This window comes from Haematobia irritans, chromosome 1 (genome assembly GCF_050003625.1).
Source record: "Haematobia irritans isolate KBUSLIRL chromosome 1, ASM5000362v1, whole genome shotgun sequence".
Lineage (NCBI taxonomy): Eukaryota > Metazoa > Arthropoda > Insecta > Diptera > Muscidae > Haematobia > Haematobia irritans.
The window spans coordinates 157,709,745-157,732,381 of NC_134397.1; the positions used below are offsets into that span (position 1 = coordinate 157,709,745).

At 32.2% G+C, this 22,637-nt stretch overlaps 1 protein-coding gene and 1 long non-coding RNA gene across 2 annotated transcripts; one reads left to right on the forward strand and one right to left on the reverse strand.

The window, feature by feature from the left end:
* Positions 1-68: 68 nt before the first annotated feature.
* On the reverse strand, positions 69-1,819 carry LOC142242872 (uncharacterized). Its single transcript, XR_012724224.1, has 3 exons — positions 1,331-1,819; positions 853-1,265; positions 69-788 (listed from the first exon to the last, which is right to left on the reverse strand). It is a non-coding gene; the product is annotated as an uncharacterized LOC142242872 (long non-coding RNA).
* Positions 1,820-1,988: 169 nt separating this feature from the next.
* LOC142222073 (WD repeat-containing protein 20 homolog) lies at positions 1,989-22,332 on the forward strand. The gene is made up of 4 exons (XM_075292018.1): positions 1,989-3,575; positions 10,805-10,993; positions 11,066-12,949; positions 14,780-22,332. The coding sequence occupies exons 1-4, from the start codon at positions 2,985-2,987 to the stop codon at positions 14,837-14,839; spliced, it is 2,724 nt and encodes a 907-aa protein (XP_075148133.1). The 5' UTR covers positions 1,989-2,984; the 3' UTR covers positions 14,840-22,332.
* The last annotated feature ends 305 nt before the right edge of the window (positions 22,333-22,637 follow it).

A 22,637-nucleotide genomic window follows, 5' to 3' on the forward strand; every position in this document is an offset into this window, starting at 1 on the left:
TAATCTTAAAAATAACATTAATAATATATAATATATTATCTTATTAAACGTATTAATAAATAAAACTATGAATACAACTTTAAATATCTTAAACATTTTTACATGTATAATTCCATTTCCTCCATAATGTTGGTGTCATTAATATGCTGGCAATTTGAAATAATTACTATCGAGGAACTTGCTGGCTTGTGTGTTAGAATAGATTCCAGCAAGAGGAAATCACAAAATATCAAACTGATGACGGGATGTAAATTGATGTAATGCACATTTTCATCCAGAAGTTCTTGATATAGGAATTGTTGCACTTTGGTTTAAATGATTGCACTTTGCAAGTTTTCTGAAAACTTTTCTTTGTTGTTCCCTTCATCGGTTTTTCATCGGCCAACATCTTCCAAGAATATACCATCCAATGATTTGTGATTTCCATTATGTTTTCATTTCACTTTTTATTTTGACTTACCAATTTGTATTTCTTCCAACTGACCACGTACTTCGTGATTTCCTCAAGACGTTGGTGTTACAAAATTGTTATTAAAATACTGGCAATTTTCAGGAACTTGATGACCAGATAATTGGAATAAATTTCCAGCAATTTCAATTCACAAAATAACAAATTAAACCGATGATGCACATTTTCATCCAGAAGTTCTCGATATAGGAATTGTTGCACTTTGTTTTAATTGGTTGCACTTTGTAAGTTTTCTGAAAACTTTTCTTTGTTGTTTCCTTCATCGGTTTTTCATCGGCCAACATCTTCCAAGAATATACCATTCAATGATTTTAGTTTTCTGCAAAACAATCGAGTTTTGTGATTTCCATTATGTTTTCATTTCACTTTTTATTTTGACTTACCAATTTGTATTTCTTCCAACTGACCACGTACTTCGTGATTTCCTCAAGAACGTTGGTGTTACAAAATTGTTGTTATTAAAATACTGGCAATTTTCAGGAACTTGATGTCCAGATAATTGGATTAATTTCCAGCAATTTCAATTCACAAAATAACAAATTAAACCGATGATGCGATATAAATTAAACTATATCACATCGATAGTTTAATTTATATCGCATCATCGGTTTAATTTGTTATTTTGTGAATTGCGAATTATCATCCAGTAGTTGTTGATATGGAAAAGCATAAATACCAAGTTTTTTTGGTTGCACTTTGATTTATGGAAACTTTCTCTTCTCGATAAGCCACTACCATTTTTCATCGGCCAGCCTCTTAATGTGTCCAAGAATCAGCATCCAAATATTTTAGTTGTCTGCAAAGAGATTTGAGTTTAGTGACTTCCTTAAAGTTTTCATTTCGTGTTTTAGTTTTACTTACCAATTATTATAAGCAATTTCAATTGATTATTAAAAAATTTCCACATTTTTTTATTTCTTCCACGAACTTTGTTGTCCAAAGTAGTATTGAAAACCATGTGGTTTTTTCGTTGCATTTCAAGGTAGTGTTTTGTCAAAGTTTTCTCCAATTATCTTCAACACATTTTCAAAGTTTTCGTCAACATTTTGCCAAATTGGTTGTAATTCGCAAACAATTTGAAGATTAATTGAAGATGAGCTTTTTCAAGTCAAGTTGAATTTATATTGAAAATGATATTTACCCTCAAACTGAAGAGGTGTTGCATTTGAAAAACGCTCATCCTGTGTTTATTGGGATACGTGCAAAATATGTTGGCAGGGATTCTGGGCAAAATGCAAAAAAGTGCGATTATTTTATAAGAAAGGAAAACCCGACAAGAAGTTTCGTCAAGTGTCTTATAAATACAAACGGAATAATCCATATTTCTATATTTAGAAAAATCTAACAAACAATTAAGAATTCTACCAATCTTCCAAATGGTAAAAATTAAAAATGTTTATTAGAATTCTACCAACTGTGGCCACCTTGACTAAAAACAAGGTTGATATGGGAATCTGACATTTGTTTTGTACCAGATCTATTTTGCGGCTGGTTTAAATCAGCTGTTGAAAAAAAAAAACGAAATAGAAGAAACCGAATCAAGAAACCAGAAGAAGAAAAAATCTATCTGAGAAACATCAAATATAATTAACCGAGGGTAGTTAAAATGCAAGCAACACGCATTGAAATTGAAAAGATAATTAGTTGTTTATAATTTATAATCTATGATAAATAAACACAAAGTTCGTGAAGAAGAAACGGGTGTATGTATTGAATTTTAATAAACATCAAAATTTTCATTTTGACGGACAGCAGTAACAAGAAAAAACCGAATAAAAACCTAAAAAATAGAAAAGAAAAAACAGCCCATGATTTGGATATACGTGTGAATAAATAACTGTCCGGGAAGATTCCAATCGAGATATCGCTAGGAAAATTACGCAAAATTTCGTATTATATCTCCACACCCACTTGCCATATAGTAGCCCGTGAAAAACAACAAAAATATAGAAAAACAAGATTCGGATTCATTCCTTTGGTGTTTGTTGGTTGGTCGGTCATGTGTGTGATGATTTTTCTCTCCCCACCACTTCCAATTTATTTTAAATGTGTTAAAATGTATGTGCGTTACTTTATATGTGTGTAAGTGCAATTTTTTCTATTCGCTGCGAATGTGTGTAATTTGTCAAATCAAAAAGAACATGAAATAACCACATAAATAAAATAAAAAAACAATTAGAAAAATTAAATGCCAAAATAACCAACATACTGGTTAATAATAAGGAATAATAATGTAAATAGATTCAATATAAACACCCTAAAAGTGAACGCGCTTTAAAAAGGCCAACTCCCTTATTGAGGAGCAATTTAAAAGATAAACCTGCAGATCTATCAAACATCCATTATTGCACCAACAAATATAGTGAAAAACAAAATTGGCTTACAGTCTAAACAACCAGGCGACATCCCACGGGGCCAAAATACGCAATCTGGGACGACGTCACAAGAAAAATAATAACAAAAGGTGGTGGGCTTGGGAAATAAAAATTAAAAATTACATACTAAAGTTGCCGTAATGGCAACACAACTAGATCCCAATGTCAAGGATGACCTGAAGACACAATTTATCACGCGAGAGGGTACCTATAGACTTCTAACCCTCTCGGAGTATTCCAGACCTAATCGTGTGGGCTACACTAATAATCAGAGCTCGCCACAGGTACGTGTCTCTATTGTGACATTGCCAAACCCTCCAGCTGGAGGCGGATCATCATCGTTGTCGGCCACAGCTAGTGCGACGAATTCTGCAAATGGTACAAACAATCGGTCTTTGCCCGCAGGAAATTCATCCTCAAATGCAGGTAGTAACAGCGTCGTGGGTGCTGGCACAAATGATAGTTACGATGGCTTACAATCCTCTTCTTCATTAAATGGTCCGGTGACTTCATCACAATCCCAATATGTTGTACCTTCGTCGATGGATGCCCGCTTGGGTGCGGGCATGTCTATGCATACCATGATGAATGGATCCGGTGGCATTGGTGCAAGTGGAAATGGTGGTATTGATCAAAATGGTATGCCCACAAATCAGGTACTGGGAGGTGATCGCATCTGCTTTAATTTTGGTCGTGAATTGTATGTTTATGCTTTTCGCGGTGTCAAAAAGGTGAGTATTATTAATTTTTTGTTCTGTATAAAATTCATAAAAAATAGAATAGTAATGTTTTGTATGTCTCGGTAAATATCAGTAAATAGCAATAAATCCTACAAGTCTGATTCTAATTTCATCTCAAGGATGAGGTACCTCCCTAAGTTAGGTTAGGTATAGTGACATTCCGTTATTTTAGGCTTAATAGTTTGAGTGCATTTTGATACCATAGTGGTGAACTTCTCTCCTATAACTGGATGCTGTACTGTTTTATAGCCAAGTCCGAACGGCGTATCATATTGTATTGAAACTACTTAAGCTTTTCAATGCTCAGAAGTAGGTGACACTTCTGAGCTTTTTCCTGTTCGGTCGACACTGGGTTTGATGAACCGGTGACTCCCAATGCACCTTACTATAGCCGAGTCAGGAAGCCGTTCCGAGTAATGTTCGGGTAACTTGTATAAAGGGTAGTGTATAAAATTGCTTTAGCACTATACGAGTATAACTTAGAAACATAGAAATGTTTTTTTGGACATCTTTATTTAATATTATTAAAAGTTTTATTAAATACAAAGATTGCCTTTTATATGCCGGAATTAGGCAATTCTAGTGTAGCAAAGACAAGTACAGCAAAGAGAAATTTCAGTGTGCTCCAGCTGACATCGAAAGATCGTCATATGACCTATCGTTATTGAGAAAACCTTAGGTATTAGCATATATATTCAATATTTCATGAACATTTGACCGTCAAAATATTTGGTCCCGTTGGATCCCACACAATTTGTCAATCGCTCAAAAAAGAATCGTGTCGATTGGTCGAAAGAAATGCTCCAATAATACGATCACGGTGCTTCGAAACACGTCTATGACATCGTAGCCGGTGATGAATCGTAGTCTAAAGTGTAACATACACACAAAAAAATTTTTTTCTGATTCAATCACGAAATTAATTGATCCAATTAATTTTTAATTGAAATGTCTTCAATCACAGAAATGATAGTATCAATTAAAAAATTAATTGAAGGTCAATGAAAAATTTACTTGATCCAATTAAAAAATTAATTGATACTATTATTTTTGTGATTGATTTTTGTTTCAATTAAAAAATTTGTTGAATCAATTAAATTTTTAATTGAATATTCTTTAAAACTCAATTAAAATTTTAATTGGAAAAATTTTCGTGAAATTTTTTTGTGTGTATGCAGAAGAGGTAGATGCGTTTGGAGATACCTCAATCAGAGTGGCAAATGGTTCAAAATTGTATACTTACCTTATTGGGGGGTTATATTTTGAAAAAAACAATAAAACGATTTTTGATTTTCAATATTTGTTTTATTTCTCTAATCCCGGAGTGAAAAATGTAACCCTCATAGATGTCTGTTGGAAATGAAAACTCCAAGAAGATATACGTAGAGGATGACACGTTTATATTTAATCGAGACCAAAGCTAATTTTGCTGTTCAATAGCATTTCCTCTGATTTGCCTACCATCCTTCCCTTGTTATCTTTCCATTATTCTATCGCCAAAGTCATGAATTGACGCTAGGCTTTTGGAGTACCCTAATTTTTCACGGTTCATCATATTCTTACGTATTTAAGTATATGACGTTGGTATACTCTATCTAACAACTACGTATAAAATGGGGAAATCGACAAATTATTGAATATGATACCAATATATCCAGATATGATCTCAATAACGCTCCAGATAGCATATTTGGATAACTAATACATTTTTTGTTTTTTTTTTTTTTTTTTTTTTTTTAATAACCTAGTATTTGGTCTTGTGATGTAATATATCCGGCTGATGAGTCCTTCTCTGTAGCTGGTTACATCAATCTGCCTCCACCCCGCTATGGTCCGGATCATGGTGTGTACGCTGCCCCAAGTTACGGGGACGAGGCCCTCACGGTCGGAAGGGGCGGGACCGTTCGATTAAAAAAAATCAGTCACTTGCAATAAAAGATTGCTCCCTCATTTTAAGAAAATTATATATTTTCTTATAATGAAAACATTGGAATTAAATGAATTTTAAGTTCTAATTCCAATTTCTTTTTAATTTCTATGAAATTATGATTTTCAAATTAGATTCTAAATAAACCCAAGTATCATTTGTTCTCAGTGTTATCGTAAATCGATCCTTGAAATTGACAGTTCATGGGAGAACCTGCAACAGAAAAATTTATTTGCATATATTCGAGCATCACAATTGACCGCTTTATTAAACTATGATTGGAGAGGGAAGAAATGATCAAAATTATAGTATTGGATGCATTTCTTCGATTTTATGCCAGGTCGGTAAATTTAAAGAGAGGTGGGATCAAAGTTTCCGAAAATATCACTAAACACAAAAGTGTCAAAGTTAAAAAAAAAAAATTAAATTGAATTAATTTTTTAATTGAAATATTGTAATGTTATATAATATTGTAATGTCCGTAAGAGTAGTACATTGTAATTCGTTAATTTGGCCCTGTAAAGGTTTTGAATTGCTTAAATAAATGGAAATAAGAAAAAAATAAGAAACAAATGTCTTCAATCACAGAAATGATAATATCAATTAAAAAAATTAATTGAAGGTGAATTAAAAAATTAATTGATACTATTGTTTTGTTTGATTTTTGTTTCAATTAAAAAATTTGTTGAATGAATTAAATTTTTAATTGAATATTTTTTAAAACTCAATTAAAACTTTAATTGGAAAAATTTTCGTGAATTTTTTTTTCTGTGTACCACTGGCGGGTTTAACACAATACTTTGCAATTCTTCGATTTAAAAGCAAATAAAAATGACTAGAGACAATAGTGACAATGCTTGTCAAAGAAAAAACCCTATAACAAAGTGGATTTTCGTCTAAGCCGAGGACGATTTCACGATCTAGTTCATCCGTCAATGTGTGAGGCCTTAAATTTCTTCATTTTATGGTTTATTTTAGATGTCAAATAGTCACCTTGACCACCCTTAGTTTTAACAATTTGAATAGTTGCATATAATTCCCTCGTATTGGCTATATAAATTGTACTTTACATATAAAACAAACTTTTTAACAAAAAAAAACTGGCACAGATGCTAATAAAAGTTTTCTTGAAAATTTTCCAAATATTATTTGCTTTGTACATTAATGTAATTGTGCTTATTAGCCCGCGGGTTTTTGCATAAGGTTATACAGTCTAAAGTCTGTGTATTAAGCCAATTTTGCTAATGTTGGTTTAAATTCTCCAATTCATCAACTTTATATTTTGAATATATTGCTTAATTAATTGCATAATTTTTTTGCTGTATTGGTTTGAGACACATTTCGATTGTTATGAAGGGAAGCTGTTGATATACATTACATTCATTATTGTTACAAATTCAACCAACAATAAAATGCTATTTATCTATCTAACGACTGCAAATAATAATCTATATATGAATGAATGTATACTATTCAATCATACCCATACGGGGAGTTTATCTTATCATTTTACAAAAAATGCAGGGAAATAAAATGAACAACTAAACTAAATAGTATTCAGAATAAAAGAGCTCTTGTTTGGCTTAAGTTAATTTATTGGCAAAAAATTACAAGAGTAATGGGGAGGAAATGCGCTCGATCACAAATCAATAATAGAAACAAAAATCAAACAGTAGCCAAAATCAATGCGACCAGCAATTTACCAACATTAACTTTCACTGTAAAAGATTGTAGACGATATAGTCTTATTAACACAAGATTGATGATAGCCATAATAATTCTACTTGAATTCTTTTTTAAAACAAAACGTATAAACGAATTTTTATCATTTTATTATTAATCTAGACCGTTGTGCAGAATTTATCAATATTAAGAGCTTTAAAAAAATAATGTAGCATTTCAGCATCTTAAAACAAAAAATTTTCATGACAGCCGTTAAACCGGTTTAATTGTATAAAAATTATATTGTTGGAGCTAAATAAAGACACAAACTGAATTATTCCATTTGTTCCTCTGCATTTCTAATATTTGTGTATTCTATTGTAGTCATCTAGAATATTCATGTAGAAGTACAAGTTTATGTATAACCAATATAATTGGGAAATACATATCTCCCCATGTTCTTCTGTTTACGAATTCGCAAACTTTGTATTTATATCTACTTTTCGGCAATACTTTAATTTCAAGTCTTAGCCAAATCCGATAAAAAAATAGTGGGCTTTATCTACTCTAAAATCACTACATGAGATCGGGCAATATGGAGGTATATACCATAATATGGACCGATTTACCCCACATATCTATTTACGTGCACCAAAAAAATTCTGATTCAATCACGAAATTAATTGATCCAATTAATTTTTTAATTGAAATGTCTTCAATCACAGAAATGATAATATCAATTAAAAAAGTTAATTGAAGGTCAATCAAAACATTAATTGATACTATTAATTTTTGTGATTGATTCTTGTTTCAATTAAAAAATTGGTTGATTCAATTAAATTTTTAATTAAATATTTTTTAAAACTCTAATAAAATTTTAATTGGAAACATTTTCGTTAATTTTTTTTTGTGTGTTCAAAACAACACTGTGTTTCAAATTTCAAGAAAAATCGGATGAAAAAAATTCTCTAGATTTTTACAGTGAAACTCAAAGGTGTAATAGAAGTAAAATCGAAATTTTACTAGAAGTAAAATCGAAATTTTACTTTTATAGTTTCAGGCAATTTAGACGATATTTGCGGTATCTATGCCTTCAAATAGTCAAATTCTGAGACCGTTGAATATGGGGGTCATATCAAAATTTGAATTATGGATTTAAATATGGGGCAAAATGGGGATATACAGAATATGAACCGATACACGCACATCTATTTACGTGATCAAAACATCGCATCTTTTCAAACTGCAGTAAGAAATCGCATGAAATAACGCAGACATTCGTCGCGAAACGATTTTATTCACTTTCCATTCCATTTAAATTTTCAGGCAAACGGATGAAAATTGCTGCGTTTTTTGCCCCGAAATCATGAAATTGGGCTATATCAGAATATGGATCTATGTCAACCATATTTTTTTGTAGACTAAACGCGCAATATTATTGTTTGGAACTTACTCTTTACGAAAAAATCAAAATAAAATGTGAAGAATAAATCTTGTATCGACACATTTTTTCGCAGGATTTCTATGCGGTCCATAATGTATGCTTTATATGATTAGCCTGCATATCAGTACACATACTCGCTATGCCAGGTGTATTTTCTGTATATCTAAATATGTACATATAGTTTGCCGGTCTCTGATAGGGAGCGATATTTATCATATTGGTCCCACCTATTTGTAGTATCAAATCTACACTGCGCCATATATGCCCTCAATAAGTCAAATCGGGAGATCGTTTATATGGGGGCTATACTATACCTTGAGCTAATATCAACCAAATTTTGCCCATTTCTGTAGGGACCTAAAATACGTCTGGATTTCGATTTTCAGACAAATTGAATAAAAATTTCTGCATCTAGATCCTCGAAGAATCAAATCAGGGTATGGGTTATCAAACCTGGACCAATGTAGCTCTGCTTTGAACTTGTCCTGTTTCCAAACAAATTTGTAAGGGAAAATCATCTGTATACGAATATTCATTTCAGAGCCACCTATATGTGAAAGTTTTTATTTCATAAAGAGTCAAGTCGCTAGACCATATATGACCCAAAAACTACACAATTCTTTGAATAATACAAAGACGAAACAAATTTTTTTGTGATATAAACTTCCATAGAATTTGTCGTAAATTGGCCAAACAGGAAAAGATAGGAAATCCAAATTTTAACCAAAAATACACCGAAAGGATAGCTTTCGATTGGTGTAAAAATCGTTTCCCAAACAGAAAGAAATGTGTCCAAGTGTATGGAAAAACATGAGCATTTAGATTTGTATACAAGATAGATCTTGTAGTCCTCCATCCGATAATTAATCGGATATTGCAAAATGTGTTTGGGATGCCCAATATATAGCCTAGAAAAAATGGACACACTGCTCCTCGAGAGAATGTGACCACTGTGGTCAAAGGGAAAAGATCACCAAACGTAGTTAGTTAAAAATTCAGATTCAGAAGATTTTTGTCGATTTTTATATAAATCGGTTAAAGTTAGAATTTCTTATCTCTTCCCGTTTGGCAAATTTCTATGGCTATGTCGCAAATTTTGTATTCGTATGCACCTATATGTATGTGGCGCTGAAACGAATATTCATATACGGTTTTATTTTCCCTCAACATTAATCGTTGAAGGTTGTAGACAAATATGTTGTTAGACCATTTTAATGAAAACTTATTACACCCCTATCCGATACAAATGCCTAAAGCCTTCTTCCATCCGAACCACTTGTCATTTTGTTTTGCGAAATGAATTTCAAAATTATAATTTTTTATCATATCTATGATGATTGCAGTTCTCATAGTAAATAATAGAGACGAGTGCGTGAGAAAATTTCGCTTACATAGTAAAATGACATTTTTCCATTTGCCCAATGAGGTGGACCTCTGGTGTGTACCATTGGATCCATCGAGTCATATCATTAAATCAACTTTTAAGAGTGAACAAGATCATTTAATTAATTTTAAACGAAAAAAATTGAATATCGAATTTAAGTTCAATCGGGGAACGTGAGAGAGTTTTTATGCGAACTAATGATCCAAAATTTGATAGTGGCGTCGTCGTTTCTGATTACAATCCCTACAATTTTCCTTTTAACCAATACCTTAAATTCTTAAAAAGTTTATATTTTTTTAAGAATATATTATCATAGGGATCTGAATTTTCTTGAATGCATTCCTTATTCGCAACGTGTAGAACTGTCTTTGTTGTTTGTTCTTCAAATATTACTCAATGATAATAAAAAAAAGTCCAAAGAAGATGTGTGAATTTGATGAAGATTGCATTTAAGTGACAAAGGCAGTTTTGTGGAAGGTTTCTATATCTCGGTGTCATTTGTCATAGAAACGACATACACTTCAGTTTCACACATTCGCGTGTATGTGTTCATATCATTCTATATTTTACAGGCATTTAATTAACATAGCTATGTATAAAATTGCTTTTCCTTGTGTGTAAATAAAAGATGATATGACTGTAGATGAAAAGAGTAGCACTGAAATATAAATTTGTATTGGTTTTTAAAACATTTGTGCATAAAACTATACAATCAATAGGCACTGGATTTAGAACAAAATTTAGTTTAACTATACACATTTAAAATTTATATTTGTTTAATATTTTTTATATCCTCTTTCCAGGGAGCGGAACTAAGTAAACCAATTGATAGAAAATTTTACAAAGGAACAAATCCTAGCTGTCACGATTTTAATGCATCGACAGCAACACCTACAGGCGCACCCTTACTTGTAGGTTTTACAACTGGTCAAATACAATTGGTCTCCCCACAGCCGGGTCCTCGAGAATATCGAAAATTATACAATGAAGATGTAAGTACCTCTACACATTTCCAATTGAAAACTAAAAATGAAAACTCACAAAACTATCATTGACTATTTCAGCGTCTTATCGATAAAACCAAAGTGACCTGTTTGAAATGGCTGCCAAATTCACCAAACCTCTTTTTGGCTTCACATGCCTCGGGACACTTGTATCTGTACAACGAGAATCTACAATGTCCGCCGACTGCTCCCGTTTATCAGTCCTTTAAAATGGGGGATGGATATTCAATATTAACCTGCAAATCGAAATCCAGTAGAAATCCCCTCTACAAATGGACCTTTAATACCGAGAACTGTTGCATAAATGAATTTTGCTTTTCACCATGCGGTTCAAATTTAGCTATAGTATCTCAAGATGGTTTTCTAAGAGTATTTCATTACGACACAATGGAATTGTTGGGTATTGCGCGTTCCTATTTTGGTGGATTTTTGTGTGTATGCTGGTCGCCCGATGGCAAATATATTGTAGTTGGTGGGGAGGATGATTTGGTTACGGTATGGTCTTTTCATGAGCGACGAGTTGTTGCCCGAGGTCAGGGCCATAGATCGTGGGTTTCAGTAGTGGCATTTGATCCCTACACCACATCGTATACATCATGGGATGGTGGCGATTTTTCAGATGATGAGAATCAAATACTGGAATATACGTCATCACGGTATCCAGCTGGAGATCAGTCTACTGCCAATGGCTATGATTCATACGCAGCAGTAAATCATGATAAAAATTCAACGCCAATTCATTCGAGACAACGGCCCCAGTCGGCGTCATTTCGTTCTGAGGCTTCATCTCTGGCTCCCGATAAATTGGCCATAAGTTATCGTTTGGGTTCAGTTAGTCAAGATACCCAAATTTGTCTGTGGGATATCACAGAGGATATTCTACGACATCCATTGTCTCTGAGGCAGCGGGTGAATAGTTCAAATCTCAATGATACTAGTTTTATGAATGGCGGCACTGATGTGGATGGTGTCAAAGTTATACGACCCGTAGCCATAGGCCATCCCAATTTTCCACAACCACAACACTGTAGCAGTCCTACCAAAGAAATACAAACAAATACAATGACTACGACGCCCCAACAAACAACAGCAGGAGAACAAAATAGTAATAGTAGTTCTAGTAAATTTTCCACAGCCAATTGTACAATATCATCGCAATCATCAAATGCCAATACTCCGCCAGAGGACAATTCCGTTACGGCGGCGTCCGTTTCAACGAAAGCCAATACAAAGTCTTACTCAAATGCCACTGTAGGCGGTGGCAGTGGAGCAACAATAAAATTTCCCAATTGTATAACCACTACAAAATCTGATTCTGTTGATAGCAGCATCACGGGCAACCACATTAACACATTCTCCTCATCATCGGGATATAATAGCAAAACGTCAAACAGCAGTAAATCTTCGGATTCTGGTATATCAGCATTTAACTCCTTAACACAGAGATTATCAAATTTGTCATTTCTAAATACATCCGATAAGAAATCACTGAATTTAGAAGGTGGCAGTACACGGCAAAATCGTCGAACATTGAGTCTACTCAAATCGTATAATCATCATAATTCCTCAACTTTACATCAGCATATGGCGAATTCAACACAAATTGAGACAAACGCCAATTCGACATCAACTTCTTCGCATAGTTTTGGCTCGCTTAAGTTGGGCAAGTCATCGTCACACCAGCACCACAACTCCTTGTCACATAACATGTCAAACGGTTCGCCATCGTCAACATCCAACTCAATTATAACTTCATATGATCCATTGAAATTGATTGGAACGCCAGCATGTCCAAGATTCGATGAATGTCCATTGTTAGAACCATTGGTGTGTAAGAAGATTGCCCATGAACGTTTGAGTGCTTTAATATTTCGTGAGGATTGTTTTCTCACAGCGTGTCAGGATGGCTTTATTTACACATGGGCTAGGCCAGGATATTCAACAGTAAGTTAAAAATCATATGAATTAATGGAATAACGTATTTTTTTTAAATTTTTATAGTAAGGGCAACACCAGTATTGCCAGTATTGGGGATTTTCCCCAAATTGGTGATATTTTTCCTGAATGGGGACGAAATTTTTGAGTTGGGGAGTTGGTGGGGAATTTCCAAAAATTTGGGGAGTTTTGTGGGTTTTTTTCGGTATAAACTTTTTTAACAAAATTTTATTTCTATAGGAAATTTTGGCAATTCTATTTCTATAGATAATTTTGCCAAAATTTTATTTCTATTCAGAATTTTCTCAAAATTTTATTTCTATAGAAAATTTTGTCAAAATTTTATTTCTCAATCAAAAATTCTGCAAAACAATAAAAAATCTACAATTTCTAGTACAATTCTACCATCTTTGGTAACGTGTCTACCACCCAATTTTACTACTTGAATGTTTAAAATATTTTTTTTTTCAAAAAAAAGCTTGTCAAAAATGTATTGGGGGTTTTTGTGAGGAATTTCAATTTAAATTGGGGATCTTTGGGAGCCACCGTGGTGCAATGGTTAGCATGCCCGCCTTGCATACACAAGGTCGTGGGTTCGATTCCTGCTTCGACCGAACACCAAAAAGTTTTTCAGCGGTGGATTATCCCACCTCAGTAATGCTGGTGACATTTCTGAGGGTTTCAAAACTTCTCAAAGTGGTTTCATTGCAATGTGGAACGCCGTTCGGACTCGGCGATAAAAAGGAGGTCCCTTGTCATTGAGCTTAACATGGAATCGGGCAGCACTCAGTGATAAGAGAGAAGTTCACCAATGTGGTATCACAATGGACTGAATAGTCTAAGTGAGCCTGATACATCGGGCTGCCACCTAACCTAACCTAACCTTGGGGACTAAAATATCATAATTTGGGGACAAGAGCCAGAAAAATACTGGCAACACTGGGCAACACTGATATGGATGATATGGAATATACTCAATATAATGGATTGTGAAATTAAAATATAGAATTTGCTTATGTCAGCATTTGGAATAGTGGGGTTTTTTTTAATATCTATGATCGAAAGAAATAATTGTTATTTCTCTGGAATGTCGGCTATAGCCAAGCAACCAACCTACCATCTATTTCCTGAGTCGTCTAATCATTAAAATAGAAAACGTTGGGAAGGTACACCCTTACAACATTGGGGAGTTGATAGCTAATACATACCGTATGGACTGACTCAGTTGCCTATATTTTACGGTGTCGGTTTAAACATCTGTTTATTATTGAAATTCTTACGAATTTTTTAAACATTATTCAGTTTATTACCTTTCCTACGGAAAATGGTGCACTGAGAAACCTATTACAGGATTGGTACCGATGTTTCAGTTTTTTGCAATTTTTAAAAGTCCATATAGAAGTTTAATATGCCCTATATTAATCTTTAGGACATGAATTGGAATGAGTCCAAGTCATGTCCTAAAGTGTAGTGACCGGCCCTTTCCATGCGTTTTGACCAGAACTGGGACTGGTACATACACACCAGGCAGTATCTTGTAAGGGTCCTGTGCATATTTTCCCACTTTTAACGTTTTTTCTAAGGAGAGCAAAAATCTGTATATAAAAACATCCAAAGGTTAATGGCAAAGAATTGCTCCATTGACAAGGTACGTAAATTTGCCCGAGCGCCTCAATTTTTTCTCTCCAGCTAAAACACCTAAATTACTAAGGAAGCTAAGCCTTTTGGAGGTTTTAAAAGATTTTTTTGTCTATTTATACATATTTTGGATTTATTCATTACCGTTAACAATATTGATATTATTTTTAATTTTTAAAACTTTTAATTCTATCTTTACAGAATGTTCCACAACATTTATCACCAACGCAAACAGCGCCGCCTGGCGGCACGGTAATATAGTTCGATAAAATTAATATTCAACAGTATCATAAAAATTTAGAGAAATTAAATCACTATATTCCAAATACAATAACTTCTATCGCTAGTTCTACAATAACAACAACAACTACTACTCCCTCCTGTTCTTTAGAAACACCAATAACATTGTCAACTACTATAATCACTCCAACAATGAGAAATTTAGCGCCAACTACAACAACAAGAAATAGTCTCTCTTTAACCACAGGTGAGAAAAGAGTGTAAAAACAAATAAACTAAATAAAATAGAAAATAGTACTAAAAACAGTTTTTATAAAAAACTTTTTTTATACAATTCCTTTATTTTTGATAATTAAAAAAAACTTAAAAAAAAATAAAACAAAAAACACTAGATAATGAAAATGCAAAATTATGTAGAGCAAAATCATAAACATGCATTAAAAAATATATATGTAATAGTTCTTCTCCAAAATTCTCCTTTTTGTTAAATATTTTTAAATAAAAAAGAAAATAGAATTAAGTGGAAAATGAAACAAAAAACTATAAAAATCTACATACGATTCCACTGTGTTACAAATTACAAATGTAAAATACAATTATTTTTGTTTCAATCTCGTATAAATGAAATCGATAAAGTCTTTCAAAATTATATTTGAAATTGTTTCCGTTTTTTAATTTGTGATGTTTTGATAAAACTTTGCCTATTTCATAAATCGTTCTAAGAACATTTTATTGTTTTTATTAAATGAATTCTATATCAATCTCTATTCTATAATGTGGATTGTTGACCTGTGTTTATCTATACCTTTGGTTTTAGTCAAGCTCGAGGTTATGACCTCGATAGAAGATAAACTTTTAAAATTGTAAAAAGTTAGTAATTTGCATTGAAATGAGTGATTGGTTAAAAACAAAAGATTGTCCTAAGGTATATGCAAAAGAAGAGAATTACTTGGGCATTTGTAATACCGAACAATTTTTAAAAAATTGTAAGTTGACTTCGACAAATTAACAAAATATGAACAAAATCGAAATGCGACCAAAAGAGAAGAATTTTTGTCATTGGTATACTGGTTTTCAGGTATAGATATATTTGCAACAAAACCTCGAAAATCGCCATTAACTCATGATTTGTGGTCGAACTGGGTCGATCACTGTTCCGAAATTATGTTTCCGGTTCGTTATCGGAAGAGGGCACAATGACCTCCACGGAACGATTTTTTGGTGGGGTTTGTGGCCAAGACGCGGATCTCCTCATTGGCGCAGGATCTTTATCATCCGGAGCAGCACCTGGCAACGGCAAATCTTGTTCTCGATCTCCCGTTCTTACCAAAGATGGTTGAAATAAGCCTTGGTTTTCATGACATTCCCGCTGTCCTCCACCTGGCCTCGACCGCCTCTTCCGGCTCTGTTCGATCCACTCGTCCTCTTGTCACCATTAGTCGTTTTCATCTTTTATCTAGGGGGAGATAGAATACCATATTATTGTTGGCATGTACATAGTTAAGTTTTCTTTCCTCCGACAAGATGAAGGGTTTCATGTCCCCCAATTGAGCACTCCGAATGTCGCCACGGACCTGTTCGCAATAACAAATAAATCAAAGTGTAATAAAACAACAATATTCACAGCTCATTGGAGCGGAAAACGGGCGGAGCGACATTCGTCGTCACACTGACTACCCTCGCAATTGTCTCGAGCTTCTCCACAAGGCCTGATAAAAGCCTTTCCTTGGCGGTTTATCAGAATCCGCAAGTAACGAGTTCCCACTAGGACCAGTTTGTACAGCTTGTACAGCTTGTTGGAAATTCGTAAACGTACTGCCGAACGAAGATACGGTCCTCCTCTGTATTTCCTCCGTCAGGTATTTTCAGGAAATTTTTTTGTATTCGATCAGTGGTGGTGTGAATTTAGGATTCGCATATACATTTTTTTTTTTGAAGATTTGAAAACACCACAAACAATTATTTTTGGTCAAAGTTGGCGATAAAATCTGTCTAAAATAATTGGATTCAAAATTAAATTTCGGCTGCTAAACTTTATTACTTTTTTTACGATAATCGGTTTGTCGAAGCTCAACTCGATAGCTATACAATCCGTTCCTAATATATGAAACAAACGAATGATTATACTAACTGCCATGCCCATCAGGTATTATAAAATTGTGGAAGACAAACGATATTTATCCCAAGGGGATTTATAGTATTATGAAAAGGTGCCACTTCTAATGGCGATATGGTCCTAATATCAACATAAATATTGGTTGGTGTTGGTTTCTGGATGTGATAACCCCTGAAATATTATGTTTTCCAAAAATTTACCAGCAAGTCTTAATTAAAACATCAACATTTTTGTGGGAACTACCAAAGATGTCCTTTTTTATTTGTGGAATCTCCAGGTTGCAAAAATAAGTTAAATTTAAATTTTCGTTTCAAAAAGAATATGCTCATAGCTCACGGTGAAAATCTTCAGAAATAAAATTGCAAAAACAAAACGAACAAACAATATCTTTTCAACACTTCGAAGAGCAAGGCAATGAAAGAATCTATTAACTAACTAAAAAATGCAAACTTTGGATTTCACTTTGAAACATGAGCATAGTACTCTGCTTATGTCTTTATTTAATATTGTGTATATTTATAATTGTCTATGATTAAACTAAGTATGTGTTATATTAAAAATTAATCGTTACTTCCTAAATAATTTTGCCTTATAGTTAATTTAACCGTTTATTATGTGCATAAGATAAATTCGCATATATATAAAAAATCAATCTCAAAAAAGTGTTTCAATTAAAATATGAAAACTTTAGTAAATGTTGGAATAAGAAAAAAATACAAAGCGAATTAAAAAAAAAATAATTACATAAATTCATAGAAAATAACCTTTCAAATGTTAGTATTGTAATTACAAGAAAACAAATAAATTTATTGAAGTTGAGTAAAAAAACGAAAAGCAATACTCGTGGAAATATTTTTTCTAAACTAAAATCACCAAGGAATCGACATTAAATCACACAGAACAAACAAATCATATTCTAAAGAAACAATACAAAAACAAATCTAATCTATTAAGTTTTCTTTGTGACAAATTGATGTATCTTAAAAAAATGTAGATATACTACATGTGTAGCTTTGTATGAAGATTGCGTTTTTATTGTAAGAGAAATTAAATTTGTTTGAAATACTTGTATGGACGTTTTTGTTAGTTTAGTAGTTAAATTGTTTGATTAGTTTTTTAAGTACTATATTTTTTTTTTTTTTAATTTAGTTTTACCATTAAATTTTTAGAGATCAGATAGTTACAAGAAATCACAACCTACAAGGATACAATATTACCATACAAAAATGTTACCACAACCAAACTAAGTTTATCTTCATCTTTTTTTCACAGACTAGGCATGAACCGCAAATAGACCTTATGAATCTTCATAAAGGTTTTTAACAACCAGCCTATTCGATTTATATTACTGCAATGTATGTAATGTCCTTACTAGAGTGATCACAACTAGAGTTGGGCGATCCCGGCTAACTAAAGTGATCGATCTTTTCAGATCCGCTCCTAAAAAGGAACTAGTTCCATAATTTAGTTCCACAGTTCCTTTCGGATCCGGATAAGGAAAAGTGCTTAAAGAATCCCATATATTGACATTTTCTTTTAGCTCCGCAAGAAAATAAAACACATGAACACTAAATTTAAGTAAAACATAAAAGTTCACAAGAATTTAATCAAATTTCTTGAACATTAATTTGTATAATAAAGATTTTGGGACTAAAATTAGATAATGGTATAACTCTGTAGAGAAATTTTCAGAGATCAATACTAATACAAAGATCTACATTTATTTTAGAAATATCGTGTTTAAATTTTTTCACAGAGAAAATCAAAAGTTACTATGTAAAAAATTATTTTGCCGACTTTAGACCAAAAGAGTTCGCCTTTCGTTTATGATATGTTTCTATTGCGGAAAATATTCTTCCGAATTGTACAGGTTTTGCTGTACAATTTTTTTATTTATATCTGGCAACTTCAATTTAAGTGAGAGCTGTTGTCATAAAGACCGAAAGAAATGGAATGAGTACACAACGAAATGAATATAAGGAACTGAGGAGCTGAAAGAGTTCATCCAGTTCATTCATGAAAGAGGATCCAGTTCATTTAGTTCCAGCCAACTCTAATCAAAACCCCGTGTTTTTTCCAAAACCGGTGGACAATGATTTTTGAAACAAATAACCGACACAACCGGTTTAACTGGTTTTCATAAAAATACGCCATCTTGATTTTTTCATTATTTTATTGCCATAAAAAAAATTACGAAAAAAAATTATTCGATAAGTTTGGCACAATTTTGTTTTAATTCAAGTAAACATTGCACCTATTTTGAAGTTCTTCCAAATGCACAACTTTAAAATCACTTCCAGAAGATGTACACCCAATGATGCTCTTTATTTTGACTACACAGGAAGTTCTTTTCATTCATTTTTTTTATAACATGCTTTTTTCATATTTTAATGGGTAATTTTAACTTTTTTTGTTTCAAATTGGTTAAAAAATAATACAAATTATTTAAATTTTGTCGAAAAAATGTTAAATCCAATCTGAAAAAATTGTGAATTTTTGAAAATATTTGAGGTCAAACGTTTCAGACAAGCGTTAGAATCCATTAAAAATTATAAAAATTATTTATTTGACAAAATATCACAGAATTTTTTAATTTACATCCAAAACATTGGATTAGGATCACACCTAAAGAAGTGATCCAAATTCAGTGCACCGGCTGTTGAAATGGAGGACTTCAGTCCTATGACAAGCCCATGTTAAATTCATCGCTTCTGCGTCAATTTTGCACCACTTCCCGATCCAAAAAGAAAATTTTCATTACTTTTTTGGCGACGCTTTTTTCCTGGGAGTTTATTTAAATACCCAGACATATTTGCCTTAATTTGGTATTAAATTGGAAATTTTAAAATCAAAACATAAAAACCGAAAGCCGGTTGTTAAGCCTTCAAAACATCGGTTCCACCGGTCCAACGAAATTGGGATTTTCACGAAATCCGGTCAAACCGGCTTTTATCACTATAGTATTTGGCGTTTAATATAAGCTCCGTTCGAGAAACCGAACATTTTTTGATAATTATCACAAATTTTCATTGAAAATTCTTCGTTTACACCAAAAAACCAGCAAAAAAGATCCGGACTACATTTAAAAGTTATCAGGTAGAGAGATTTTCCCCGGTAAAATCTTGCAAGCCATAGCATACGTTGACAGCTGGTTGTTTTTTTTTCGTATTTAGTGTTGTTCCGGAATAGTGACAACATAATAAGCTGGTTGTTGATAACAAACAAAGCACCAGAACAATATACATGTTCCGCAACTACAACTGGAAGTTAAAAAACGATCCATTTTTTGTTTTTAATGTTTTAGAAGCTGAAAATTTGAATGTGCAAATAGTTACTGCATGCCGTTCGAATATTTTTCGGCAATTTTAAGCAAAGAGAGTAAAATATGTACACTTGCTAGTTTTTACTGGAAAAGTACGCGATGAGATTTTATAGAAAATGTTGTGTACATATTAGCTTAAAAGGTAAATAAGGTATTAGCAAACATGCTCATTAGTTCTTTCGGATTATTTTTCATTGTTGTTAAATGGACTGTCATAATTTTAGATTCTTATGCCTGCAGTAGAGGTGTGCACGTGACACGAAATTCTAGTGACTCAAGCGTGAATCGTGACATTTTCGTGAGTGTGCGTGTCTTGCCAAACAAAATCGTGCGTGAGTAAGATTTTCCCGTCGTGCGTATGTATGAGCATGAGTAAAATATGTGCACGTGACACGAAATTGTCGTGACTCACGCGTAAGTCGTGCCACAGTCGGTAGAATTCTATCAAAAATGGTAGATTTTTTACTGTTTGGTAGAACTCTTAATGTTTTGATAGATTTTGCAAAATATTCCGCTCCAACAAAGAGGTACTTCACAAATTTTCTATAGAAATAAAATTTGGACAAAATTTTCTATAGAAATAAAATTTGGACAAAATTTTCAATAGAAATAAAATTTTGGACAAAAGTTAGTTTCTATAGAAATAACATTTTGACAAGACTTTCTATAGGAATAGACATTTTGGCAAACAGTTTTATAGAAATAAATAGAAAGGTTGACAACATTTCATATATATAAAATTTTGCAAAATAAATTAATTTTTTTTCTTTGGTAATTTTTTGGTAAAAATTTCCCCAAATTTTGGTAGATTATTTTTGGCTCGAGTGGCAACCGTATGAGTAAATCAAATCAATACAGGAGACGATACGGGCTTAAATCTCATCATAGAAGAGAAAATTTTGCTCTGTAAATTTTATCTTTTTTGGACCATTGCATCAATGGTTGTTCAATAGTTGAAATTTCTTTAATTTCATCGTTGAATAATAACCCCGTTTTTGCTGTTGAAATTTTATTATTTAAGTTTATTGCAGGGAAGAGTAATTTTTCAGTTTCTCATTCTCCGATTAGTACTGAATCGGAGGATAGATCACAGGTTAGTAAGATTTTTGTATGTGTTCAACTATTTTATCGACAAGATAATTAATAACAAGACACTGAGAAACCGGCCCTAAATATATTTTATGTTCGAACAAAATTCATTTTTTTATTGAATATACATCGTCTATCACAATCTTTGTTATCCATCTAATATCTCCATAATGATTTCTTGCTAGCTTTCATGAACTCGACTTTTTAAAATTATTTATTATGTATATACAAAGTAGTTTTAAAATGCAAAGAAACCGTACTTGTTTTTATATTTATTTAAAAACGTTTTATGTTGAAATTTATATAAACACATTTGTATGTATGTAACACTATCAAAATATGAACATAACCTATTCTAAGTATATATAGACATAATTAACTACAAATCATTTTTATTATTGTAATTTTTTAAAAATTGCAATTTACATTTAATGTAAAATACGATACTTTACTATTTAAAATAGCAAAAGAAATACATAATTTATAAATGTAAATGGTTGAATATGGTTACATTGAACATTCATTAAAAATATCTCTTCATGCCCTCTCTATCAAACTCTACTTAAACAAAATTTCCTCTCTTAAATTTAAATATACGTTGACTATATATCTATGAAATAAATAAAATTAAAATTAAAAAAAACAAAAAACAAAACATGCATATATATTTTATATTTACTGAATCATAACATACATAAATATAATTCAACAAAACTACTATTTAATCTGGAATAATGTTAAACTTTAAATAAAACAAGTGAACGTGTAATGAATCATGCAAGATAGTGTTAAAAATTAATAAAGAAACAAAAAAAATAAAAAAACAGAGTAATAATGTAAAATCAATATGTGTATATAAACCAATAGCATGAAAATATGAGATATAAACAGTAACACAGGTATAAATTTGCAAACATTTAAAAATAGCAAAAAACAACAACAAAAGAGACTAAAGAATAATAAAATTTAAATAAAAATTATTACAAATATGAAGTTGTTTAATTTAATTGAAGGCTTCGGCAGTGCTAAATTTACTTTAGAATAAAATCGAGGACGAATTATAGCAATAATTTCATGGTTTTCCAAATTGACGAGTTTGAGGACAGCAATGGAATCTTCTCCATCTAATATCGACATACAGTATGTCAAGAAAGTCTTTTGACATTGCCAAATATTTCAAATTCCAGAAATAATTGAAGTAAAAATCGAGTTGTTAATTCGTTTAGAGAAAAATAAAATATGTATACTTTGCAAAATACATAATAAAATATTTTTTAAAATTAAATTATATT

What these genes read in the sequence shown, in the direction of transcription:
- LOC142222073 (XM_075292018.1), top strand. Translation starts at nt 2,985, where the DNA reads ATGGCAACACAACTAGATCCCAATGTCAAGGATGACCTGAAGACACAA. An exon ending in GAAAATTATACAATGAAGAT is followed by an intron (nt 10,994 to 11,065) that starts GTAAGTACCTCT and finishes TGACTATTTCAG; the next exon opens with CGTCTTATCGATAAAACCAA. An exon ending in CTAGGCCAGGATATTCAACA is followed by an intron (nt 12,950 to 14,779) that starts GTAAGTTAAAAA and finishes CTATCTTTACAG; the next exon opens with AATGTTCCACAACATTTATC.